Here is a 26,136-nt window from a genome sequence, read left to right as displayed (position 1 = left end):
TAACTGCGTGCGCAGCTGTCTGCAGCAGCTCCTCGCGTGCGAAGCCCCCAATAATAAATTCCGTCTGGCGCCCCTTCTTTTTGGGGGCAGGAATCCCGAAGGGGGAGTGAACGGCGGCGAACGGCGGGCGCGGGCGGCACGGCCACACCGTCCGAACAGGTTTTGTAGCTTACGTTTCCCTTAAAGTGAGGTCTTGGCTCCCTCCCGTGGAGCTTTCGGGGTGCCGGGGACGCTCCAATTTGGGATGATGAGAGACCCGTGGAACTCCACTGCGTACGAGGCAGCGTGGACCTGGAAGTCCTGGGAAGTCCTAGGGACCTGGCGAACCGAGAGGCCGGAGCTTCGCTTGGCGGGATGCTGAAGCCTATGCCGGCTTGGGGGGCTTTTGAACCGGTTTGCTGCGCGTTGTACGCCGTATGTATGCGGGTCGGTGGGTGGGTGTGGCTCAAAGGCCTCGTTGTTGGCTGCTGTACTCTCTGTTGCTGGGGGACCAATGCGGCCATCTATATGTCATGACTGAAGATCCATGGGACGAAATGATGACAAGCGGGGGAACCCGGGCATGTGAGAACGGAGCCGGGGGGTTCCTGAGTCGAAGAAAAGAAGCTCACGCGACGGCCGGAAAACGGACGGTGGGAAATCGTGGTCGGAGGTGATGGAATGTGGGAGCGGAGGGACCGTCGATAGGTTAAAAAGGAAAGAAACCAGCAGACGGAGAGACAAGGGAGTTTGAGGAAGATTGTCAGCAAGCCAAGTGCGACGAATTGTTTTGGTCCGATCCAGCGAGCGTGTTTGGTCAAGACAAGACAAGAGAGGAGCCGCAGCGACCTTGCTAGGACGGAAAGGATGCAATCAAAATCCAATCCAAAATAAAGGCGAACGAGTCGACGCCGACGGGAACTTTAGGTTTTCGGGGTGTCGCTTTTTAGTTTTTAGTGGAGGACCAGGCCAGCCATGACTGCTTTGGGCAACTACCGTGTTGATGCCATTGGAGGGGCTCTGTCGTCTTTGCGGCCCTTCCTGGCCATCTTGGAATGATTCCCCCGTATTCTTTCGTCGTAATTTCTCTGCTTCCTTCCTGCCGTCCAGGGTCATCACCATTACCAACCTCTGACTGCCTGCTCTCAACTCAACCTGTGAAGTAAGGAGCACCGTACCTTATGCTATTTACAGCATCACGGGCCGAATGTTCTAGGCTTTCTCTCCTTTCTCCATCCCAATCAAACACAGCATTGCGTGTACCCGATCCGATCAACCGAACGAAGCCTAACAAAACCTCTTTGCCCAGAAATTGTCTGGTCTAAATCGGTATGTCCTTCCCGTAAACACTCCACTATCCAAAAGCCCAAGGCCCCCCAAACCCCCAAACATGCCCGGGTAGCTAGAGAAACAGCAAAAACGTGGAGCTGGATCCATGCTCCCAAACGCCGTTGGAGGGGACCTGGCGTCATTAGAAGGGATGAGACCCTCTGATAGGTGCGGTGACATACGGGTGTTCGGATGCTTGTCTCTGCCCTACCAGGCACGGGGGCTCTGACGACTGCGAGCCCCCGCCATTGGCGGTTTTTACGGGGGCCCCTGCTGCGAATTTCAGCCGCCACCGAGCTGCTACCCTTTTGCAATCGCTGAGTACCTACCTAGCCCAAGTGTGGCCCGGCCTGGTCCCGTCTGCTGTAGCTCGCTCTTTACCTTACCTAGGTAGGTACTTTTAGAGATGCTTAGTGTTTATGCCCATGGCTCCGTCGTCTGGTTTTACGCTCGAATACGAACTCCGTCTAGCGAGCTTTTCGTTGCTTTTCCTCCGACCGATCTCTCTTAGCCTCGCTTCTCATGTCCAAGCGTGCATTGTACATTGTATACTTGTGAGTTGGGATGCTGGCCAGATAAGATGCCATTGATGAGTGACACAGCGATGGCTTCGTTGACGGGAAGCAGCATTGGCCTCGATTAGGTATTACATGCGACAAGGAGACACATTCGCTTCGGCCAGTCATGCAGCAAGATAAGCCCCTGGTTCCGTATCTACTTGGTATCTGTCTGCTTCGCATGACTTTTATCTACATCCAAGTTTGCTGCACGCATCCACTGCTGTGCGACACGCCACCTCACCTCTACTTTCTCTTCTTCGCCTTGCCAGTGTCGGCGCCAGTGGCCTTGCCAGCAATCTCCTTCACCTTCTCCACCGTGGGGTCGCTCTCCAGCAACTCCTTGGCCTTGGCCTTCTCCCTGTCCGTCTCCTCCTCGTCCTCACCGCCCTGGCCAAACTCGTTGACACGGGTGTAATCGGTCTTGTACGCATAGCGCTGGTAAAGGTAGATAAAGAAGATGATGTCGTCACGGAAAGTCGACAGACGGTGCAGGAAAGGCATCTTGATGGTGAACGCGAATAGGTCGTCGATGAAGGTGTTGAGGAACTTGTACATCATCGCCTTGGCCGGCATGTGTGCAACGCTCTTGAGTCTGTAGTTGATGTACAGAGAGGGAACCATCATGAGAAAGCCGGCGCCGTAGACAGACGAGACGAGGACCGCGAGGACGTACGAGTACCACGACTTGTGCGTCTCATACACCAAAGAGTAACCGGCGTATCCGAGAAGGATAGGAACTCCTGCGATGTACATGTACTTGAAGGCGATCTCGTCGTATTCCTTGGTCTTCTCCTCGGTCTCGCTAAGCTTGTGCTTGTCCTCGAAGACAACGGAGAATGGCAGCCATGACCCGGGCGGAGCAGGTTTGATGGCCACATTGACGACCGTCGTGATCTTCCAGAGCTCAATGACGATTCCAACGGCCTGAGAACCAAGAATCATCCAGCTAGTGTTCGTCGAGTTGTCGATGAGGTAGAGCAAGATAACGGCCTGCATAAAAACGTTGGCCAGAATGGAGCGGACGGAGATACCAACGTTGTCCTTCTTCTTGCGGTAGTGAGCGATGTCGGATCCGAAGGCGAGCGTCTCCAAGATGATGTGCGCAATGCTGACAACGACTGTAATGCCGAGGAGGATGGGGTTGGTGTCAATGAAGATCTCCTTGACCATCTCGATCTCAGAGCCGTCACCGCCGCCAGGCAGAGAGTTGCCGTAGGCAGCCTGACGAGCAGACTCCTTTGCACTCGCCTCGATAGCAGCAAGGGTGTTGAACTGCCATGAACGCAGGTTGTTCAAGTCAATATGAAGAGGAACCTCGGTGACGGTATCGTTCAGCAGCATCATCTGGCTCTTGAGCTGCCAGAAGGTGTTGACGAACAGGATGGGGTCTGGCACGGGTTAGTCATGATCATCTGGAGACATGTCTGGGTTTCTACTTACAGTACCAGGAGTGCTTGCCAGAACCATCTCTCGCGCCCGTCGGCTCGAGTTGGAGGAACTGGCGGATAGCGGGGTGGGTTTGACGGTACTCCAGAACCCCGGTGTTCGGAATCATGGACAGACTGGCATTGGGGTGGTAGTAGCTGGCGATAATGGGACCAGTGTCTTGCTCCTCGACAACCGGCTCAGGTTCCTCCTCGGCCTTGTCCAAAAGCGATCTCGTCTTGAACTCCTTCTTCTTGGGGATGTACTGGGTGAGAGGGAACGCAAAGTAGTAGGCCGAAGCGGGATCGAAGGTATCAACATGAGGGTCGGGCTGTGCTCCGGGGAGCGACACGTAGAAGTGGCCCCACAGAGTACCGTTGTTCTGAACAGAAGGGGGGATCTTGATAGTGGTATCCACGGAGCGCTTCTCGCTGTAGTTTCCAAGCTTGAACTTCTCCTCCTTCATTACCAGCTTCTCCTGAGGTGTCTGCGACAGCGGGGTGGGAACGACGTTGTCGGAAACAGTGACGATAATGTCGACGTAGCTATCCATGGGCCAGATCGGGGCCAGCTTGTGGGGGATCTGGCTAAAGGTGGCACCCTCGTTCAACTCCTTGGGGCGAAAGAGGTACGGGGGGATGTCTTCGGTGTTGGCGGGAACGCTGACGACGTTACCGTCGGCGTCCTTGACCTGAGTGCCCGACTGGTTCTTCTGGAACACGTTGTTCATGAGTATGTTCATGCCGAAGTACACACTGGCGCCGAGCAGCAACTTCTGCGTCATGCTCATACCCTGCCGAGACAATTAGGTCAGTATTTTGTCGCGACATCTAGAACCGAGGCTCAGGGCCGAAAACTCACGCCTTCCTCCTGCGGAGCAGCCGGCCGAGCCGGCGCGTTGGGCTGAGACATGCTGTTTGTCAAACACCTGCGCTGACAAGGGGAGCAAGTCAAAGCCGAAGGATGACAGATCGCGTGCTCTTTGCAGACGACGATGCGGGCAACAATGCGGCAGGTTGCACAATGGCCTCGGCGTGCGTCTGGCGGAAGAGGCAGGCTGTTTGCTCGGGCACAGACAGCTTGTCGCGAGTTGGCACCTTGTCGAGCAGAGTCGCGAAAGATACCGTGTCTTCTCCGGCGCGGGAACCGTGGGAGTTGGCGAGCGATGTCGGTTGGAGAGGTGAAGTCTGGAAGGGTCCGAAAAGGAAGGCAAACTTAACGGAGACCCCTGGGTTTGACAGATTGCGTGCTGTTCGGGCGAATCAACGGCCGAGGCGACGCCACGACCCAAATAAACCCGGGCTGGGCGGGGTTCTTAAAGATGCAGCGTCTCTAAACATTACATGTTCTTGCAAGAGTAACAACTCATCCGGCATTTCTCAGTTTGTAGGGCACCTTTTTCTTCATTCAATCTCCCTTTTCCAAGAAGGTTGTTGGTCAATTGGTACTTGATTCAAGATACATACCGTTGGCTTAGGTACTCTGCAATAGTTGATGGCCCACCACTTGATAGCAGATTGGGGGCCCTGAGATCTCCGCGGCAAACAGCGAGGGTCGCCCGGAGCACCAGGAGAACAGGGGCCTGTAAGGTTGCAGTGCAGTGCAGTTCCCCCAAGGGCGGGGAGAGCCCGTAGCACCGGCCAGTAGATGCTAAATTGCACCTCCGGCTGGAGCAGCCGCCAGCAACTGATGTTGCTTTTGCATCAAAGAATAGGCACACTTCTGTCTCTTCCAGCGTGCCACAATCTATGACATCCTTGACATCCTGGACCCCGTTAACCAACGTCTGACACCGACTCAGATCAGGACCCAAAGAGACACTCTTCACGCTTCTGCCATCCATTTGGCAAAGGCGCTGGGCACACGTGAGGCACCGTGTCGTTACACGTGTACATGCCTGTCAAGAAGTGGCATCTGCCAATTGGCCTGCGTTGCGTCAAGTATTCTTCATCGCTGACAACATGGACTCGTTTGCGAGTGCCGCTGCTATCTACCTAGGATTCAAACGGTTGCTTTGAGCATCCCTTGGCTCGCTGCCGCCACTGCCCTCTTCCCCGACTTTAGGCATCCTCTGATGCCCGCCACTACGGTCATCCTAGCGGGACGGCCCAGTAGAGTCATCAACGGGAGGCCAGAACTGCGCACCGCGTGGCACTCGGACCTCGCCGGCAGGTCACCTGAACACTTGTGCGGGCCAGTCGCTGCGTAACAAGTTGACAAGCCAGACACGCTTGGCTGTTGCAGACGGAGAAATGGGAACCCCCAAGAGCCGTCTCGTGTCGAGGCGATGAGAGGCGAGAAGGAAAGAAACCGAGTCCTTCTGAGGGAAGCTGGAGAAAGGTCGTGTTCAACAAGAAACACCAGGAGTCAGTCGTGTGCCTTGTCTCGCCCCGTCCCAAATCCACGTCCATGTCAACAAGCCCAACACCGGTGGACGTAGCTTCACCGTCACACCGCACCCGTCTCCTGTCCTCGTTCCCGGCTACGGGCTACGAGACACAGGGCCCTCTGCTTTGCTTTTCCCATTCCCAGCTGGGCCTACGCATCGACCTAAATCGTCCACTACTGTACCGGCAAGAGGGGCCACGGATCCCCGAGCGAACCTTCTGAAGCCAGAAGCAACCACAAGGAGCCAGAGGAGCAGATGAGCCAAAGAAAAGGCGACATCATCTCGCGCCGTGTCCAGGTGTCGTTCCAGCTACCTGCGCTAAACCACCAAACAAGTCCTTCGGCCCGCCGCCCATGCGCCGCAGCGGTAACTGACATCTCGTTGTCTCATTCCCATCTGTGCTTGCTCTCGCCTCGTCCAATCTTTCCTTTCTTTTTCTACCTTTATTCCCCTACATGTCATTGCCAGGATATTGATACACCAATTCGCCAACCCCATCGCCCTCCTGAGCCCCAACCAACACTTGCTGCAAACGAGACAAACTTGCCTCCCTTTTCGAGCCCGAGACTCCATCCTGAGAAACGTATATAACTGCCCTCTTTTTCACCGCCATCTCCTCTCCCCTTTTCTCGGCTTCTCTCGTGGGCTTCTCTCTCTTTTGACTTTTTGTTGGAATTTTCCTCCTCTGACATCCTGTTACTCAGTCTTTGAAACTATTTCGGAAGACGCCGTGAACCGCACAGTTGTTTCCGGCGTGACTCCTTCTCTCTATCTCTACAACTCCCAATCCGTAACGTCCCCACAAAAGTACCGTCATCTTGACCCCTAGGGTGTGTGTCTGTCTGTCTCCCAACGTATTAAGACCGCCCAGCATCATCTCATCGTAAGCCTCTCAGTCTCTTGGTCTCTCCCTCCAACCAAAAAAAACAAAAGCCACTAACTCTGGGAAAGAAGAAATTCAATCACAACAACCTGTCTTGAACGTTGTTTTCATTCCATCTCTCAACACATCAAGAACAAGCCGCAACGATGCAGTCCGGCGGCCCTTCCCCATTCCCGGTATCCCGGGACGGAACTCCCAGTGGCAACGACAACGGCACAACCAACGGCAACACCAATGGCACAACCACCAACGGCACAAATGGCGTGCAACGCAGGGCAAAGATCTGTGTCTACTGCGGCGCCTCTCCCGGTTTCAAGCCCCAGCACATGGAGGCTGCCCGTGAGTTGGCAAGAATCATGGCCGAGAACAACATCGACCTCGGTGAGTCACCTTTCATCCTTTCTCTCTCTCTCACTGCCATCTTCAGCCGCCACAGGTCTCAGTCATATCACACACGATGACAACCTGAGTGGCGCACCAACCCCAAGACAACATGAAACGCGCAGCACTCAATCATCCTTCAATAAACTAATAAAACTCCCAGTCTACGGCGGTGGCACCGTCGGCCTGATGGGCGAGGTGGCAAAGTCGCTCGTCGCCCTCGCCGGCCCGGACGCAGTCCACGGCATCATCCCTGAGGCCCTCGTCAAGTACGAGCGCGACGGGACCTACGGCACCCTCAACAAGGACAACATGTACGTCCCCGACGAGACCGTCTACGGCCGCACCACCGTCGTCAAGGACATGCACACCCGCAAGCAGATGATGGCCAAGGAGGTCTTCGCCGGCGGCCCGGGCTCCGGCTTCATCGCCCTACCCGGCGGTTACGGCACCATCGAGGAGGTCCTCGAGACCGCCACCTGGAACCAGCTCGGCATCCACGACAAGGGCATCTGCCTGCTCAACATCAACGGGTTCTACGACGGCATTCTCGAGTGGGTACGCAAGAGCGTCGACGAGGGCTTCATCAAGCCCGCCAACGCCGACATCCTCGTCACCTCCACCACCCCCGAGGGCGCCATCAAGGCTCTGAGGGATTACAAGGTCTCGGAGGCCACCTTCAAGCTCGACTGGTCCAACTCTTGAATCAACCGCTTCACAAACCGGTAGAACTCATGTTTCTCTCTAAAGCGGCGAGGGTGTAATGAAGAATCACTGTAGGCAGATCGAGGAACTGAGGAACTCAAAAGGAGGTGGAGGGCAAGAGTGTGTGTATGTATGTGCTATGCGAAAACGGATGCGTACCGGAGTCTGGCGCCCTTCGTGTTTCCCCCCTTCTGCATCGCGCTTCGGCTGGGTTGGGTCATTCGTAAAAAGAGGCTTGCCTGCCTCTACGGGTCGGCCCTGGTTACACACGAACCAAGACATTGGATGGTGTTTGTGCATTGTTGGCTGTAGTTTTTGTTGATAGATCACCATAAAGAGTTACACAACCGAGATAACAAACTGAAAAAACAAAATCATACAAACTGTCTCGGTCACAAACAGTGCAAGTGTCGGGTGCGCGGGGCTTCATCTCATTGAATCATCGGATGCAGCTCATTCATCGGCTGTCAAATCTCCTTTTCCGTGGTGTATTGGTACAAGTCTAAATGGGCCGGCTCGCGTTTTGCTCCTGCCAGTCTCAGCAAGTCCAATCCGTTTCCGCAGAGAAAACGCAACGGTCCTGCGTGATGTAGTCCGATGCAACGCGAGGGTTTTACCATCCCAAAGAACCGCCTTCCCTTCCGTGTCTCACGTCCGTCTATTCGTCAACTTCCATGCCCTCAGCACCCTCCTCGCCGCCGCCCTGGCCCTCGCTCGCCGCGACGCTGTCGATCCACTCCTTGACGTCCTGGCCGTCAAACATCTTGAACGGCTCGATAACCTTCAGGCCGTCCTTCTCCGTGAAACCGATGACGCCAACGCTCGTGTTCTCGACCGTCAGCTCGCGGTCCTGGACGAGAGACTCCTTCAGAGCCTTGAGGCCGTGGCGCACAAGCTCCTCGCGGGAGCAGTTCTCGAACTGGTCAATGTTGCGCTCGAGGTAGGTACGGGCCATCTGGGAGCGGGCGCCGATGGCGAAGGCCAGCATCTCCTCCGTCATGCCGGACGGCTGGAACTCGAAGAGGTGTGGCCCACGCTCGTCGACACCGGCGACGAGGAGACCGACACCGTAGGGGCGCTTGCCGTAGACCTGCGTGTTGATCTGGGCCTTCTCACCAATCATATCGACAAGGGTGCGCAGAGGCATCGAACGGCCGTACGTCATGCGGTGACCGAGGCATTGCTGCTTCATGAAGTTGGAAAGGACGCGGGCGTCTGAGGTCAGGCCTGCGATGGCAATGCCGGCGTGCTCGTCGACAGGGAAGATCTTCTTTTGGTAGGATGAAAGCTCCTCGGCGTTGCGCTGTGCGGGTGTGACTAGTTAGCCTTCGGTCTCGGGAGACTGGGTCGGGCGTGAGAGGGAAGGGATGGAGTTGTGATAACGTGAGTGACTGCGTGCTGGTGACATCGTTCGTACCTTGATTGCTACCAGGACGGCATGTGTTTTGCTGGCAATGCCTACTACCACGGAACCCTGCTTCACTGCTTCGGCTGCATACTCGATCTGGAATATACGGCCTTGCGGCGAGCTGTGTGTCGTGTTGCGTCAGCGAAGCTGTTCGTCGTGATGGTGCTCGCCTCCACCGCCAGCCAGGGGCGGCAGGGAAGGCTGAAGGGCAGCCAAACGGGGAACCTACAATGTCACCGAGTCGTTGTCGTAATTGTTTCTGAACATGGCGGGCGTAAGGGAGTGGTCGTAGCTTCGTCAAGCAGTTCAATTAAGCTGCCGTCGATATCGTGTCGTGGGTTGAATGGGAGGGAGAGGGAGAGGGAATCGCGGGGTGGTTTTCGTGGTTGTTGGGCAAGAAGAGCAGCAGCGGGAGCAGTTACGGCGGAGAGTAGAGCTTGTGGATAATCAACCCCCCCAGGCCAGCTCAAGGCAGGTCGAGCTTTCGTAGCACTCTCTCAGCCTGGAGCAAGGGTGTGGATGCGTGTGGTGTGTGCTCCGTGCATTTGAGCTACGTACCTCCACGCCGGGGTCTTGCCGGGTGGGGATTAGCTCAGCAGGAACTGGCAGCTTCAACTGGACTGGACCTGACTCCAGCTGGATGGACCTGAGCGACCGGCTGGAACAAGGTTGCGCCGTGCTGCGCTGACGACGGCCGCAGCAGCAGCACACGACGCTGAGGTGCGTCAGGGCCGCCAGAGGACCCGCCATCGCATCCCAGCTTCAGCCTGCTACCTTACTCCCAGCCAAGCCGCGACAACGACAGCCGAACCTTCCCACCTGCACGAAAACAACCGACACGACTCCCCGACTTGACCAACACATTGGCGATTTTCTTCATCCACGACTTGCGATTCTTTTCAGGAAAATCGATTCGAAGCCCCGACGGGGCCCTAATTCCAACCCGATACCTCTCCGAAACAAGAAGCCTAACCCACTTTGACACTCCTCGACGCTCCGACATCCAAGATGCCTACCGCAGGGCTCAAGACCATCATCGCCCTCTCCTTCGTCCTCGCCGTCGGTTTCCTCCTGGTTATCCTCTCCTGCGCCCTCTGGAAGGTCTACTATCCGCTCCTCGTCGTCGCCACTTACGTGCTGGCCCCGATCCCCAACTGGGTCTGCTCGCGATGCGCCAACCCCGATGACTTTGTCGAGAGCTCGGGCGCCGCCGTGCTGGACCTCGGCCGCTTCTGCACTGGTTTCCTCGTTGTAATGGGAATTGGTTAGTCGTCCCACTCGTCGGGTCCCTCTTCTAGACCAAAAAGCTGACCAGTGACCGTCTCTGCAGCCCTGCCAATTGTCCTGGCCCACTCCGACCTCATCCAGATCGAAGCCATGTTCATGTCCATTATCGGCGGTCTCCTTATCTACGGCACAATCATCAGCTTCGGCATGTTCTTCCAGGAGGAGCAGGAGTTCTAAAGCATCCGACCGAACGAAGCGAACCCGGAGAGGTAATCGGTCTTCATGGAGGAGATGCGGTGGTAGGGGACACATATCTTTGGCCAGTTGATGAGCGAGGCCTGTACAGTATGACACGTCGGGATCACGAAGGCGCTCAGGGCATTCGGCAGGGAGGAATTGGATCACTGTGTTTGATACCGAGGAGGAGCTTCTCACATGTATATCCAGCATCATTCCGTCAGGCGGGCGTTCCTTAATTCGCTGGTTTGTTATGCGACCATCTAATTCGAGGGCATGGTATTCATTAGACGGAAAGTGTACCGAGGGTCGAGATTGATCATGCTGATAAGTCTGAAGTTGTCTTTTTTCCATTTTCTAGAATGGATCATCCGGGTTGTCTAAGTTGAGTCTAATACCCGTGAAGGTCACAAGAGTCTAATATCCCAGATACGTTGAGGTATCATCCAAACACCATGCCTTTACCCCCCGCCAAAAAGTCACAACGCCAGAAAACCAACGCCCTTGTAAACACAAGCCTGATCTGTTCAGGCTTCGGCAAACACCCCAAGGGGCCCCGCCAACTTGGTGAACATCTCCTCCCTCTCACCCTCCGCCGTGCTGAGAATCGTAACGGCACCACCGGCACCAATATGCCACATTTCTCTGGGCTCCGTCTCGCCCTCCTCAGGCGCCGCAGCCTCGTCGTCCCACTTGAACATGGTCCGGATCGTCACGCTCCAGTCGCCCTTGCCGGTGACGTCCATGTACCCCACCACACCCGAGTACAAGCTCCTCTCCCGGTGCTCCTCGATCTCCTGCAGCAGCTCGCAGCTTCGCTTCTTGGGCGCGCCAGTCATGCTGCCCGGAGGCAGACTGGCGGCAAGCACATCAAGCCCGGTATGCTGCTCCTCGATCGCACCCAGGCGCTGCAGCTGCCCACAGACAACGGTAACCATCTGGAAGACGGTGGCGTATTCCTCGACCTTCATCAGATGCGGCACGGCCACGTTCGATCCGCAGATGCTGTGGAGGTCATGGCAGACGAGGTCCACAATCATGAGGTTCTCCGCCTCCTCCTTGGGGACGTGCAAGATCTCTTCTGCCTGAGAGAGCGTCGCGACCTCGTTTGACTTGCGGACGGTGCCCTTCATCGGCCTCATGGAGATGGACCCGTCGCTGCCGTATTCGAGGAACCGCTCCGGCGAGCTGCTGATGAGAGTGGCGCCGCCGAGGCGGATGAACGACCCGAACGGGGCGGGTTGCCGGGTACGCAAGGTCTTGTACAGCTTCCACGGCGTGACGTGCGCCGACTTGGGGTGGTGGTTGCCGTTGACGCGGTTCGTGTAGGGCTCGGTGGAGGGACGACCTGGGAGCGTGATCGTGGTCTGGTCTGTAAGGCACAGCTCGTATGACTCACCGGCCGCGATGTACTCCTGGCAACGCAGCACCTTGGCCTCGTACTCGCTGGCGTGAGGAACGCGGACGGTGGGCCGTGTCGCGACGGTCATGGAATCGAGGTGGTGGCCGTTGACAGCGGACTTTCCAGGCTGCCAGAAGTGCGAGGTCTGCAGCGACGCCACCACCGAGTCGATCCAGAAGTCAGCGTTGAGCTTGCGCTTCTGCAAGTGCTGGACGTGAAGAAGCCCCTTGACGTGATCCACGACGATGCTCTTCGTCACCCAAGCCCAGCAGAGGTCAGGTCTCTGGTGCCCTCGGTCAGCGGCCACGGGTACGTCGATGCCCTTCAGCCCCATTTCGTAGGTAAGATAGCCCATGAATCCACCCCTGAAAGGAGTCTCGACATCCAGTGGGGGGTCGGAAGGCCTCTGGGGTGCGCGGGGTGCAGGAATGCGTCTCTTCTCAAAGAAACTGGACAACAAGTGCCAAATGTTCTCCTTAGGGCCAAACGGAATGGTCTCCATCAGATCGATAGGGAGCCCCTGGCTCGAAGGCACGCGAGCTGTGGCAAAGTCGTCCCCGACATGGTATTCAATCCGCAGTGCCTCCTCCACGTCCAGAGCAATGATGCTGTATCTGCCCCGTACGTCCTTGGCCCCTGTTGCCGTCGTACTTGAGTTGGCTGAATCCAGGATGATATGCTCCGCCCTGCCACTTTTGAGTATCTCCACAATGTCCGGCACCTTGATACCCGCTGGAAGATTCATCGTCTTGAAGACGTACTCGCAGTCGAGTCCAACAGTCGCCAGAGACGTAGGCATCTCCGTCCACGCCAGAACGGGCGCATGTCCTCCCTGAGCTGCAGACCGAATCTCTGAAAGCAGACTCGGCTTCAGAGAGTTCCTCGCCAGAAACTTTCCGTCAGTCTTGATCCTTCTTCCCGTCTTCTTGCTCCATTGCATGGCATGCACAAACCAGTTCTGAAGAACAGCATGACCTGTTTGCTGGGTGCAGACGGATTCCGGGTGGTACTGCAGACCCCAGAAAGGCTTTATCCGATGCTTGACTCCCATGAGAATCCTCTCATTCCCGTCCTCTCGCTCCTCGACGGCCCAAGACAAGGGCATCAGATCAGGTACATCACGAGACTCCCATCGCTTGTGCTTCCAGTCCACGTCGGAAACCGAGTCCTGTCCGATGTCGGCGCAAAGGCTGTGATAAAGCGTCGCCTTAAACTCGGGCACACCCTTGAAAATGTCCTCCCAGCACGATGAGTGTGGCATCTCACGCGCAATGGCGCGAACCATGCCATGCAACCCCCGGCGCAGTCTTCTCACCTTCCCACCAGCGCTCAGGACCAAGCTCTGAAACCCAAGACAAATTCCCAACACCGGCAAGAGATGCTCCTCCCGCAGCCTCCAAACGCATCTCATGAGCCCGACGTCCTTCTCATTTTCCGGAGAGCCCGGCCCAGGCCCGCAGACTACCGCATGATAGCGTGAAAGTTCCCGGTGGAAATCATCTTCAAACGTTGGCGAGTCGTGGTCCAGCAGCGGGGTGTCAATCGGCAAAACGTGCACATCCGCCTCCAACAAATCTGTCAAGAGGGAGACGATGTTGTTCGTAAAAGAGTCGTAGGCATCGAGAAACAGGATCTGAGGTCGCGTCATCCTTGGGGATAAAAATCTCCGATTCCCGGACCGAACGACAAGGTCTCGATGCAACGCTCGCCCTCTCTCAAAGCGAACGACTTTTGATACCCGTGTAAATAAGATGAGTCCTTGGAGGGGTTAGAGAAAAAAGACCCGCCGTCGGCTAGCGCCGGAACTTGGACCTTTACAAAGAAATTTTGGTGGCAACGAAGGCAGAAATGAGAAGGCGGTCAGGGCCCGGCGCATGATTCAACGCCGCAGGGCCGTTTGCCAGGGATAAGCTTAATTCGATCGCCGGGTCGATCAGTCATCCCTGGAGGCTCAACCCCTACGACCACAGTCGTGCTCAAGGGCACTTTATTAGCTACGTAAAGAGGCCGCTACGATTGCCAATTCCAAATCTGCTATGAGTCTAGCGCCCACGTCCATCATACAGTTCGTCATACACGATGTAGCTTACGCTGCTAGTCGTGGTCTATCACTTTGACGACGCAGGGTTGCCTCGAATGCCAGATGCGCCGCTCCTTTGCGCCGAGGAGGGCGTTCATCATCGTCTGGGTATCCGATCGTTGTCGCGCCCCTTCCTTCGTCTCTTCCTTCTCCTTCTCGTCCTTGGGCTCTTCCCAGATCTGGTATTCCTCGACCGATGCTGCGATCTCGAATTCTCCTCGACAAAGGGCCATAGCTTCGACCTCCACTTCGGTACTCGACTTGGCAGCCAGGGGCGGAAGGGCTTGCTGCAGGGTGCCATTCCAAGCAAACTTCCGTGTAAAGTCTAACGCGACGTTAAGAGGTCTGTGACACAAAGCTGGCATCAACCGCAGCATCGGGTAGACCGGTTGAGCTGAGCGATTCGTGATGCCCACCTTAATCTGTACGAAGTTGTCGACCAGAATAGAGTGATCCGCTGCGATGCCAGTATTGGTACTATGGTCCTTGATGGAAATGTCGATACCAATGTCGTCGATTCTGAGAGCATCCATCATCCGTGGAGAAAGCCTAATGCTCCGCAGATCGATGTAGCCACCTCGCCTGGGACCGGACACCGCCTTCCAACGAGCTGTAAGCGTGTTGAGAATCTTCTCGCGGAACCAGAACGCCTCGCGATTGGAGCGTTCCATGTCGGGTGTAATCTTGCTGGTGCTGACGACGAATTGCCGCTGTCTCGAGGGGTTCAGTGCTGGGATCGAGGCGTGTGGGTCGTCGAGGTATATCCGTCTGATAGGGACGATGACTCGGCTGGTATTACCAGGCAGTATGTGTTCGTCAATCAGGATGCCGTCCTCGCCATCGATCTGTACCTCCATATTGTTGGGCCAAGCGTTGCGCAGATCCATGGACAGCAGGCAGAATTCGTCTGCCAGTGTGGATGGGTCGGACTTCGAATCAAGGTGAGTAAGACTGAGTAGTGGCTGAGGAACAGGCCCGCTGAGAGGAAGCACGTCCAGCCTAGAGAGCTCGACGCTGGCGTTTACAGTGACCGTCAATTGCAACGCGACTTGGCGAGTGTGATATTGCTCCGTAACTTCCTCTGGTGGCACTCCGAGATGTGCATAGTCGATTTGAATGGCAGCATTCGTCAGCCCTGGCTTGCCTAGAATTTCAAAGTCAAAACTCGCGGTGCCCCCGGGGGCGATGAAGCGCTTCTCGGGTTCCTTCTTATTCAACCGTCTAAGAGCTTGACGCTTCATGAGAATGAACTCATACTCATATAGCTCAGCCGGAGTGGCGTCTCTGTTGTTAAGCCCCGCCTGCAACGGCGCCTGGGTGGAGTCCTGGAAAGAGAACAGCATGAAGTCGGCTGGTGTTGTTGAAGACAGGTTTTGGAGGGTGACGGAGAAGACCTGTCTCTCTCCCTCGAGAACCATGATCGATGACTGCGGCAACGTTGTCGACTTGACCACAATGACAGGCTGTTGGGGAATGACATTTAAACCAATGTTCTCAGCCTTCAGCGGCCGCCCAGGAGTTGTAGAAGAAATGCTGTTTTCGAGAGCAGGCAGTCCAGTGGACTTGACCTTTAACTCTGTCTCAGGAGTCCAAGGCTGCTTGAAAATTGGAAACCTTCTTTCCCGACATCCACGAACGCGTATGATCGCGCCAGTCACTTTCAATGCGCCTGCGCCCTTGGGAGTTCCAGAAACCTTCAATATTTGCGTCCGGTAGGGGCCAATGACGGTGCTTTCGGCATTTGACTCGAATTCCGCTCCACTGGTGTCTAGGCGAATGCTCTCAATGTCGACCTCAATGTCGAAGGGGTTCTGGAGGGTGATCTTGAAGGTTGCTGGCTCGTTCGCTACTAGAGTGTGGATAGAAGCTTTGTCGGGTTGCTTCAAAAATGGATTGTAAATAAAAGGGTTGACATCCTGCGACGTTCTCGCCGTCACAGCCCCCGGGAGAGTACTTTTTGCATGAGGAACTGGTATCCTGCTGTTAGGCAACGGCTCCAGTGTCACACCGCGGACGAAGAACTCATCCCAATACTCCGCGGAAAGGTGATCCAACCCCAGTCTTTTAGCCAAGTTGGACGTCTTGGCAATATTTGTCACCAGCCGTATCTGCTCATCGCGGGAAATGACAGGCGACGCGTCTTCTTTGCGAGGCCCAGGAGCGACGCCAGATCCGGCTGTTCGTAGCAGATCGCTCGAAAACTTCAACACACCGTTGAAGTCGGGCAACGCCTCTGAGAAATTAATACAAGCCCTCAAGATGTTCAACTTGACACTCGTGAACCCGAAGAATCTCGCAGCCGACTGTCCTCGAATTCTATCGATGATAGCAGCGTCTGAGTCTTCCACGGCGACAGCGTCGGTGGAAGGCTGCTTCTTCATATCAAAGCCCACAATACCGTAGGACTTGCACAGAAGAGCCAGAAAGGCCTCGATGCCTTGTTCAACATCTCCCTCACCCAGCTCAAGGGCGACAGCACTATTGCTATGCCCATTGGCAGCGTTAAGAGCAACCAAGCCTGCTGCAGGATGAATGCCCATTTCCGCAGCACCTCGTGTTCGGGCTTCGACGAGGCCGCTGATCAAAACCGAAACAAGCTCTCGTGTAACCATGGCCTTCTTGCGATGATGTCCAAGAGGACCCAGTACTGACGCAATTCCAGCCAGAATTGATGCCCTATCCGCAATCGTGAGAAGCTCCGACGCGGACGAAGGGAATGCGCGAAACAGCAATGTGGTGATCTGCTGCCGGCTTGGTGTAATGACCAAGCGTGGTGAAGTCGTCAGCTGCTTGTCAGGAAGCTTGCCAAATATGATCATATCCATTGACTTATCCCCGAGCTTTCCATCAGCAAGATGCAGAGCGGAGAGAACCTTGCAAAAACGGATTGTGGTTTCGGCCAGGGGTAATGGAGGCAAGTGCTCTGAGGATATCCTAGAGTAAAGTCCTACGATGCGCTCCAAGAGGTCCGGCATTATCAGCTGGAGGTTGCGCATGTGCTTCGGCTGGCTGAGATCCGTTGAAGCTGCCTCTAGCGCAGCCAGAGTTGCGGCCGTGGACTTGTCTTGAGGTGGCAGACACACAGTGGGAATTACGAATTCAATCTTTGCCCACCCGAGGAGCAAAAGACTTATAGTAATCAACTCTAAAGCCTTGCCGTGCCAAATATGGTCATTGATTGACCTCGCAACGGTTGCGCCATCTATGGCTTCCTTCAGGGAATCAGTCCAGCGTCCGGCTTGAAGGTAAAGCGAAGCAAGAACGATGGTCACTCTGCCCTTTCCCTTGGCTCTGGAACGCTCATTTAACCCACCAGGACCGAAGCCTTGAACAGACACTCGATCTGAGCTATCGGACTTGAAGTGATCGCCAACAGGGTCAGGTGTCGACGAGCCGCTGCTCATGCTTGCAGCAAGGTCGTCAAACGTGGTGGGTGGGTTAGACAACCCACTCCTTACAGGCGTCGAAGATCGAGCTGGTGTTGAGTTGCTTGATGGTATTGCAGAGTTTGATTTCGAAGGCGCGACAGGCATCGACATTCGGTGCAGATGGCGATCTGGTAGCCCGCTAGTGGAGCTTGACCTTTGAGGCGTTGGCGCAAACTGCGAATTCCTTTTGTTCAATGGCGGAGAACCACTCAGGTCCCAGGATGCGCCGTTGACGTGCTTCATGGCATGTGACTGCCCGGGCGATTCGATGGTCGAGTATGCCTCATACATCTTGGCCACAGTGGTTAACTCGGCAAGGAATTGCGACGTGATGTCGCACATTATGGTCTTCATCGTCGTCCGCTTGCACTCGTCCGGCGGTGGAATGGCGACAAGGCCCTCAGGCATGGAAATCGGGTTCTCTTGAGACGGCACATGGTCGAAGATCAAGACTTGGTGGACCAAGGCCTTGCCAAAGCGGTCACGCAGGTCCTCCAGCTCTTGGTACAGCGTTCGGATGTTCTGCTCGGCGATGGTTGGCGCAGTGTTGGACGAGCGCTTGTTGAAGGCGACTCGGTCAACTTCGGACCCGTCTGCGATCGCAATGACGGCCAGGGGTTCGCGGTAGTGGTCGAAAGGCAGAAGGGCGAGGTGGGAGGGTGGAGGAGTGTGGGTTACGAATTCGTAGAATACGGCACCAGGGGGGAAAGCCAATGGCGAGAACATGTCTGGTCCCCAACAGTTAGCAAACAGATGCGCAAATCCAAATCCTGAAGTGAGTGGCACTTGCTTCTATGCGGCCGCCCATCGGGGGTGACATCCCGCAAGGAGACGACATGTTCAGGCCGCAGGCGCTCGACGAAGGACGAGAATCGGTCACTTCTGATCTGGCCTACGGGAAGAATCAATGCCCTCACCCTCGCGGGAGCAATGGGTAACAGCGAGTCCAAGCTCATCCTAGCACTATTGTCTCCCGTCCAGCATCTTCAAGTCAAAGAAGGCGGTTTGCGCAGGCAGGCTATGCGACCATGTCGCGATGTATTCGTCCTAGTGAGATCCACGACAAGTACACGCAGAGGTGGGAGAAGCTAGGCGGGTTGCTTTTCGTTCGACGCCCGGGGAAGCTCGAGCTGCCGATTGTTTGCGCGCGGTTGACAATCAAGCGCAAGACCAGGCTGCAGTTTGGCAGGAAGCTTGCCGTCGTGCAGTGTGCGGGTTGCAGGTTAGGAGTAGAGATGTACGGATAAAGTGGACGGGACGTGACGGGATGGAACTGGCATGCAATGCAGCCACCTTAACTGGGTGAATGACGGTGTGCGAACCGACCGGGGGGTTTTCTAGTGGTGGGAGCGATTCCCCAGCGCCCACTGCATTGGGAGGGTCTGCTGAGGTTTCAGGGATTGTAGCAGCTGTCGAAGACGGAGTTGACGCTAAAACAGCCGACGCCACACGACAGCTGGCCCAAGCTCGAGCCGGCTCAGGGGGTTGATTGGCTCGTGGCGGGGTCGACGTCGAGCAAGCTGTCCAAAGCCACATCTCCAGCCCCGACAACGGGGGGGAGCTTGAGCTGCTGTCGTCAAACGTGTTCACTTACGCACCGCGGGCGTCTTGCGGCAGGTACCTCGCTACTTCACTTACCACAACTCAATTGCGCCTTGCTTTTCTGTAAACGTTCGCTCACACAACTTCGACAAGCAGCTGTGTGAGTGTCACTTATTCAACTCAGAGCTCCCATGGCCGCTGGTTGATCCCTCACACACCGTAAAAATGACTCGATTAACGCAATTGGCCGCTCTCATTTCACTTTCCCTTCTCAACATCTTTGGCGCACAGCTGGCCCTTGCAGCGGAAGATGGTCCTGGTTCGGCTTCCGTCCTGACCAGCGAGGTCGGCCGCCTCAACAACCAAAGCTTGTTCTGGGGTCCTTATAAGCCGAACCTGTACTTTGGTGTTCGATCCAGATCTCCTCAGACCCTTTGGACCGGTTTGATGTGGTCACGGGTTGACACCTACAACGATGTCCAGAATGGTGGGTTGAGACGACTTTGAAATTGGTAGTTTATGAGCTAACAAACCCCAGGTTTCCGCTACACCTGCGAGCAGCACGAGGGCCTCCATGGCTACGGCTGGGATGAGTACGATGCACGAAAGGGTGGCATTCAGACTATTCACGACGAAGGTAACCAGATTGACATCACCACCGCCTTCGTCAAGGTGCCAGGCGGAGCTCACGGCGGCAGCTGGGCCGCCAGGATCAAGGGTGTTCCCAGAGAGGGTGCTCCTTCAGATGTGAAGACCTTGTTGCACTACTACATTGCCCAGGAGGGCTCCGAAGCTGAGCTTGCCTTCTCCGGCACTGACAGCGATCCAGCTGGTTTCGATGGCGATGTCGAGTTTGAGGGTTCGTCCCCTGAGCTCGGCAAGTACAAGCTGGTCATCACCAAAGGAGAGGGCAAGCACCCATCTAGCAACCATGACTTGGCCCAGGCCCGACACGGTGACAAGACTGTTCTACGGTCCCTCACGGTTCCCGATGAGATCCAGTGGCAGGGCAAGGGCGTCGTCTTCAACCTCATCCAGGAGAGTGTGAAGGAGGTCCAGGAGAAGTATGACATGGATGATCCGCCTCCACCTCATCTCGTCTACCAGCTGTCAAACAAGCCCGGCGCAGGCAACACTCACGTTGTTCAGAAGGCATTCGAGGGACCTTTCGAGTTCGACGTCATCTTCTCGTCTGCCTCTGCCGGCCCTGAGCTCACTAGCGCCGATGTCACTCGTGAGGTCAAGACCGTCAGCGAGTCTTTCGGCCAGCGTTTCTCCTCCATCTTCAGCCTGAAGGCCCCTTTCACTGCAGACAAGTACAAGAAGTTCGGCAAGAGTATGTTCTCGAACCTTCTCGGTGGCATTGGCTACTTCCACGGCCAGCATCTTGTCGACCGCTCCTACGCGCCTGAGTACGATGAGGAGAACGAGGGCTTCTGGGAGGAGACTGCTGCTGCCCGTGCACGCAAGGCCCAGGAATTGGAGGGCCCTTACGAACTTTATACTGCTATCCCCTCTCGTCCTTTCTTCCCCCGCGGATTCCTTTGGGACGAGGGCTTCCACTTGATTCCCATCGCCGACTGGGATATTGACCTGACTCTGGAGGTCGTGAAGAGCTGGTTCAACCTGATTGACGAGGATGGATGGATTGCTCGTGAGCAGATTCTTGGCAACGAGGCACGAAGCAAGGTACCCGAGGAGTTCCAGGTCCAGTACCCGCACTATGCCAACCCTCCCACCCTCTTCCTCATCATTGAGGGCTTCATGGAGCGTCTCCGCAAGACCAACGGTAGCCTGCCTGCCGAGAAGGAGCAGCTGGGCCAACCGTCCGCCCTGCAGACCGCCCACTTGGACAACGTCGAGCTGGGAGAGGAGTACCTTCGCAAGCTTTACCCTCTTCTCCGCCGTCAGTATGACTGGTTCCGCAAGACGCAGCGCGGCGATCTCAAGTCCTACGATCGCGAGGCCTTCTCCAAAAAGGAGGGCTACCGCTGGAGGGGCCGCACCGAGACGCACGTCTTGACCAGTGGCCTCGACGACTACCCTCGTCCTCAGCCCCCTCACCCCGGTGAACTCCACGTTGACCTCATGTCGTGGGTTGGTCTGATGACCAAGTCGCTGATGAACATTGCCGACGCCCTTGGTATGATGGAGGAGGTGAACGAGTTCAAGACTACCCTGGACGCTATTCGTCGCAACCTCAACGACCTCCACTGGTCCGAGAAGGAGGGCTGCTACTGCGACGCAACCATTGACGCTTTTGAGGAGCACCAGCTTGTTTGCCACAAGGGCTACATCTCCCTCTTCCCCTTCCTGGTCGGTCTGCTCGAGGCTGACGACCCCAAGCTGGGCAAGCTCCTTGACCTGTTGGGTGACGAGGAACACCTCTTCAGCCCCCACGGCCTGAGGAGTCTCAGTAAGCAAGACGAGTTCTACGGCACCGCCGAGAACTACTGGAGAAGCCCCGTCTGGATGCCCATCAATTACATGGCCGTCTCTCAACTTAGAGTACGTCATCCCTCACACACTCGCTCTTGAAAAGCATAATGCTAACACCGAACAGAATACTGCCAGCCAAGATGGTCCCTACAAGGCCAAGGCCGCAGACCTCTTCACCCGTCTGCGCAAGAACCTGGTCGACACTGTCTACAAGAGCTGGGAGAAGACGGGCTTCGCCTGGGAGCAGTACAATCCTGAGACCGGCGAGGGCCAGCGCACGCAGCACTTCACCGGCTGGACGAGCTTGGTCGTCAAGCTGATGGCCATGGAGGAGCCTAGCAAGGCAGGCAGCGGCCACGTCAGAGACGAGCTGTAAATTGCTCCATCTGCGTAAAAAGTTTTTCCTTCCTTGCAGCATTGTTACGGAACGTATGTATGAAGCATGAGCGATAGACTAGGTGGTTGGGGTGGGTGACGTAGAAAGCACTCCCGAATGATATACGGGGGAGACACAGTGGTCTGAATTGAATGCATCTACTCCTTTTGTGCTTGCAAATTAGTGTCATTCAATCAGCCGAGATCACTACCAGGCACCAGAGTTGCAGGAACGCTGAATATCGTGAGTAGGCGTCATCGAACGACACGTACTCCAATAGGCTTCACACCGCAGTGTCCCAAACAAGAAGGCAGATCGCCATGCTCGAATTCCAGAAACCCCCACACAACGCCTCGTCCAGGCAGAAGCCGCGCACAATGACACGTCCATCGTCGCTACCATCAAAGAATCTGAATCACCAAGCTCTTCCGACCTGTCATCTCTCACCTTTCAAACTCCGTCGGCCGACGGACTTACATTGCGCCCGCATCACCAAGATACTTGGTCACCGAAATCCGCGGCGAACGGTCCACACGCAACGGCCGTGTATATCTCCTCGTCGAATGAGGACAACCGTACGCGTGGCGGCACCCCGTTCTCCCTGACCGGCAGACTGACGAAACACGCTTGGCAAAACTGCAGTGTTTGTGCAACCACTGTATTTTCCCTTTCCGGCAAGTCGATGCGGGAGAGTCCAAAAGGGGTGGACAGAGAAGGTGAGATGTGGCAGGCGAGGATGTAAGCGACAGCCTAATCCGTGCCGTAAGCAAACACCTCAACGGTATGGACAGAACTATATGCGATGAGAAGTACGTAAGCAACACGCCGCATCTAAGCCTTGTGCGCGTACTCCGATCGCCAGAGGCAAGATCCGCCTGGCCCCGGGTCGCTTTGGAATTGGTAGCGGGTGCTCTCATCAAGCGACAAGCTTCATCCTTCTCGGCTAGAAGTAAGACGATAATGACGTCTTAAGGTTCTGAGTTCCGGTCTTCAAGGCCCTTGAAATCACTGTTAAAATCCTTTAATCCTCCTAGCAACAAGAATCAAGGCCGGAGTCTCGTCCGCGTAGGGCTGGAGACGCGGGATAGCCCGCGGGCACCCGTAGGATCCGGGAGCCTGGTTCCGAACGTGGGCAAAAATCAGCCTCGTACAAAGTCAAGACCTTGGCACCTTCTTCCGTGTAAACTAAGCGACGGGGGGTCTTTCCTGGGGGCCTTTTCTGAGGCATGGCATCCTTAGCAAAGCGGCGTTTCGTTTCACTGTTTGAGGATGCCATGTGGGTATCGGTCAGCCGGCGGCCGTCTTACCATGACTGCATTACCCGACAGCCATCAGCCCTATTTACTACCCTGCGGCTTCTTTCATACGGGGTTCGCATCTGGGATGATGAAGATCTTCCACTGTATTGGTGGGGTTACACGGGGGCCGCGCTGTTGCCCATGAAGGCTGTGCGCGTGGAGTGGGTGGGTTTGCACTACAAATCGTTCGACCTGTACCCGCGAACCGGGCTGCCATTGTGGTCGGACTTGGCGTCAGCAACCAGAATTACCTCCATGCAGATCGTAGGGCTGGGCGGCTATACAATGGCGGCCAAAGGGAAAGTGAAGGAAGAGGGGGGGGGGGGGGGGTAGATTCCACCACCTCTGACGACTCGTAGGGCTTGACAGCATCTGTCATAGAAGCTGCAGGATGGGTTGCCATTGAAGCCCGACGGGCCATGTACTCGAAGTCCGCCAAGAAACAGAGAGTTGATCCAGCCGAGAATCACATTACCTGGAACTTTTGCTAGGCCTCGCTTGGGGGCCGAAGCAAGAGGCATTGTCATCGAAATGACGCTGTGAGTAGGAGTTCTTGATAAGCGCAGCCTACTAGAGCCTCAGGGGGCTGAGAAGAGGGTGCAAGGCACTGCAAAAATATCGAGGAGAGTTCGGTGAACTATGGCGTCCTGGCGAAGCTGGAACGACGGTACACAAGATCAGGCTCTGGTGTTGCCAGCTTCGGTGATGGTTGGTAGTGCAATGTGGCAGAAACCGTCCCGATGGTGGCGTCTTTCAGCCATCAGTCGAGGCTCTTTCGCATTCGGGTTCGCTGCAGTGACCCTCAGAACTGGCGTCAGTCGAGAGTTGAAGGTATAATGAGGTCTCTCAATCATCATGTAACGTGTTAGTCGTTCACACGAATGTACCGTCAGCTATCAGAAAGGGGATTTGTGGCTATTTGCAGCTCCTACACATATTTGAAGCATATTTCCATACCAGGTATTAACAGACATATTTGCTTCGACGAGACAAGCAGAAGCCATAGATAGGTTGTAGTAATACCTGAGATGTATGTAGAACGAACAGGGTAAGAAGAAACCACATGACCACCTTGAATAATCCCGAGTTCAATCAGCGGTCCACGCTCAGGCATTCTTCAAGATAATAAAATGATCCATAAGTCTGATATAGAAACAATTCACTGTATCATTTTACGCACTCTCAGTAAGGTACTGTACTGTGGATCCATAAAGCAATAATCTGAGTAGACAACTTGAATGTTTAGATCGTCATATGTCAATTTACATAATTCCTGATTAATCACGATAGCATTAAATTTAAGGCCGCAACAATCAAGATAGTACTACAGTCAAGGCCGTAAACATGAAGGTCAAAAGTGCATATCACATCAAGTGGAGGTTAAGGAAACGATCAAAAGTAAGTACGTAAAAAAAGGTAAGGATCATGAACACTTACGCTGCTTTTGAACTTAACTCATTTCCCCCCTCCCTGTATTCAACTGAAATCTCAACTAATTGCTTCAATACGTCCAGGTTGTTTAATTTCATTCCTCTTTTTCTCTCCTTCACTGAAGGGTTCTGGAGGACACCATACTGCCCGGGGTGACGATGACTTACACGCTTTAGCGCCTCCGGCCCCCAAGCAGGGGAGCCACAGCGGTGCCGCACGTGGATGTCAGCGCAATGTTCACCTCCACTAGAGGTGCCCGAGCCCGTTCGGGAACCCCACCACATGGGCGGGATCTGTCTTACAGTTCCCCGACTTCCCAACGACATGTCCTCATTCCTCCTCGTTTCCAATGCAGACTCCTTCGCCATACGATGCACCGCGCCCATACGACAGATCGCGCCCCGGGGTCGCATACGGATCAAACCGCCAGTCTGCCCGCCAGTGAGCCTGTCAGGGCAACAGGGGTTGGCAGAGCAGTTGTGTCGCGTCGGCTGAGTCATATCGGGTATTCGTCCATCTCTTCTCGGTCGAGGGAGCGTCGACAAGCGACACATTTGGATACACGGGTGCCCGGCATGCCTGTGCTGCAGCAGCCTTGCTGCAAAGTGACATCCAGTTACTTACCACATTCAGAAAGCCAATGACTTCAGGCTTCGGCCTTGTCCGAACCCTTATACAAGGGGTTCGGTGAAGAAGGCGATGTGCTGCGTCTCGAAACATGATGACCACAGCAAAAAAATGGATGCCTTCTCCAAGCGAGGCCAAATCATCTTAGGTCATCGTCTTGATGCGGATAGACACCGCCAGGTCCCGTCCTGCCGAAGCTCCACGCGGCCCCCCACGGAACCAGTATGACTATTCCCGCCCGCGGAGTCTCCGATTTCTCATCGGCTTTTTGGGGTTTCTAAGCACGGCTGCCGGGACTACGTTCATGTGGTCGTCTCATCACATGTGCGCAGCGAAGCAATATGATGGTGTGGGTGTGTCTATGTACAGCACCGGATGACTCTTTTCGCCTTGCTCACCCGCAGCGGCGATCATGTACCGCGACAGAGAGGCCGGGTTGTTACCAAGACAATTACGGAGAGCAATGGGGGCATTTCCCGCTACTCGGCGAGGACAGGAACCGGACGAAGTGCGGACGAAGCTGTTCGATCCGCGGCGGCAGGACATCAGCAGCGCGGCCGCAGAGCAGAGGACACGCCGAAGGCACATGTGGCATCTCTTGATTAACGACGAATCACCGTGTGGCGGGTGACTGGGAATCCAAATAAGTCGGACGGATTCGAATTACGCCCCTGTTCACATCGGTCTTTCTTCCAATGATTGTCGAGCATGTCGTTATGTCAGCTGCTAGGCATCCCCCACCATACCTACTACTACATAGTAAGTAATACGTTACACGAAGAACCCTCGTCGTCGTTGATCGCAAAAGAGCGTCTACGAATGTACACAGCCTCTCAGTTGCTGACAGAAACACTCAACCACTCCCCTGTGGCTGCAACATGACCACAAACCCCCCCCCCCCCCCCCCTGCCTGCTTCCCCATTATGACTGCGTGCCTTACCGGGCCGACCTGATACGTATCGCTAAGGCAGGAAAGGTGCAGCCCGGATT

The 26,136-nt window shown here is 55.5% G+C and overlaps 7 protein-coding genes across 7 annotated transcripts; 3 read left to right on the top strand and 4 right to left on the bottom strand.

Annotated features, from left to right (window-relative positions):
* Positions 1-2,111: 2,111 nt before the first annotated feature.
* CGCA056_v004640 (Cleft lip and palate transmembrane protein 1-like protein) lies at positions 2,112-4,205 on the bottom strand (the record flags this gene model as incomplete). The annotated part of the gene is made up of 3 exons (XM_037319895.1): positions 2,112-3,256; positions 3,309-4,086; positions 4,155-4,205. The coding sequence occupies 3 exons, from the start codon at positions 4,203-4,205 to the stop codon at positions 2,112-2,114; spliced, it is 1,974 nt and encodes a 657-aa protein (XP_037181202.1).
* Positions 4,206-6,711: 2,506 nt separating this feature from the next.
* On the top strand, positions 6,712-7,651 carry FCK1-1 (Bifunctional cytokinin biosynthesis protein; the record flags this gene model as incomplete). Its single annotated transcript, XM_037319894.1, has 2 exons — positions 6,712-6,946; positions 7,110-7,651. The coding sequence occupies 2 exons, from the start codon at positions 6,712-6,714 to the stop codon at positions 7,649-7,651; spliced, it is 777 nt and encodes a 258-aa protein (XP_037182009.1).
* Positions 7,652-8,309: 658 nt separating this feature from the next.
* On the bottom strand, positions 8,310-9,326 carry CGCA056_v004638 (putative proteasome subunit alpha type-6; the record flags this gene model as incomplete). The annotated part of the gene is made up of 3 exons (XM_037319893.1): positions 8,310-8,954; positions 9,069-9,180; positions 9,289-9,326. The coding sequence occupies 3 exons, from the start codon at positions 9,324-9,326 to the stop codon at positions 8,310-8,312; spliced, it is 795 nt and encodes a 264-aa protein (XP_037182008.1).
* Positions 9,327-10,067: 741 nt separating this feature from the next.
* vps55 (Vacuolar protein sorting-associated protein 55) lies at positions 10,068-10,523 on the top strand (the record flags this gene model as incomplete). Its single annotated transcript, XM_037319892.1, has 2 exons — positions 10,068-10,323; positions 10,375-10,523. The coding sequence occupies 2 exons, from the start codon at positions 10,068-10,070 to the stop codon at positions 10,521-10,523; spliced, it is 405 nt and encodes a 134-aa protein (XP_037181873.1).
* A 527-nt stretch (positions 10,524-11,050) lies between these two features.
* On the bottom strand, positions 11,051-13,573 carry ABZ1 (Aminodeoxychorismate synthase; the record flags this gene model as incomplete). Its single annotated transcript, XM_037319891.1, has 1 exon — positions 11,051-13,573. One exon carries the CDS (start codon positions 13,571-13,573, stop codon positions 11,051-11,053), a length of 2,523 nt encoding a protein of 840 aa, XP_037181872.1.
* Positions 13,574-14,019: 446 nt separating this feature from the next.
* Positions 14,020-18,159, bottom strand: trs120 (Transport protein particle subunit trs120; the record flags this gene model as incomplete). The annotated part of the gene is made up of 1 exon (XM_037319890.1): positions 14,020-18,159. One exon carries the CDS (start codon positions 18,157-18,159, stop codon positions 14,020-14,022), a length of 4,140 nt encoding a protein of 1,379 aa, XP_037181871.1.
* Positions 18,160-19,200: 1,041 nt separating this feature from the next.
* On the top strand, positions 19,201-21,790 carry CGCA056_v004634 (putative mannosyl-oligosaccharide glucosidase; the record flags this gene model as incomplete). The annotated part of the gene is made up of 3 exons (XM_037319889.1): positions 19,201-19,462; positions 19,514-21,483; positions 21,539-21,790. The coding sequence occupies 3 exons, from the start codon at positions 19,201-19,203 to the stop codon at positions 21,788-21,790; spliced, it is 2,484 nt and encodes an 827-aa protein (XP_037182010.1).
* Between the last annotated feature and the right edge of the window lie 4,346 nt (positions 21,791-26,136).

This window comes from Colletotrichum aenigma, assembly GCF_013390185.1.
Source record: "Colletotrichum aenigma strain Cg56 chromosome Unknown KSG_Cg56_contig03, whole genome shotgun sequence".
In the NCBI taxonomy this organism is placed as follows: Eukaryota; Fungi; Ascomycota; class Sordariomycetes; order Glomerellales; family Glomerellaceae; genus Colletotrichum; species Colletotrichum aenigma.
The sequence above is the reverse complement of the archived record's forward strand: the minus strand, read 5'-3'. Positions and strand labels throughout refer to the sequence as shown.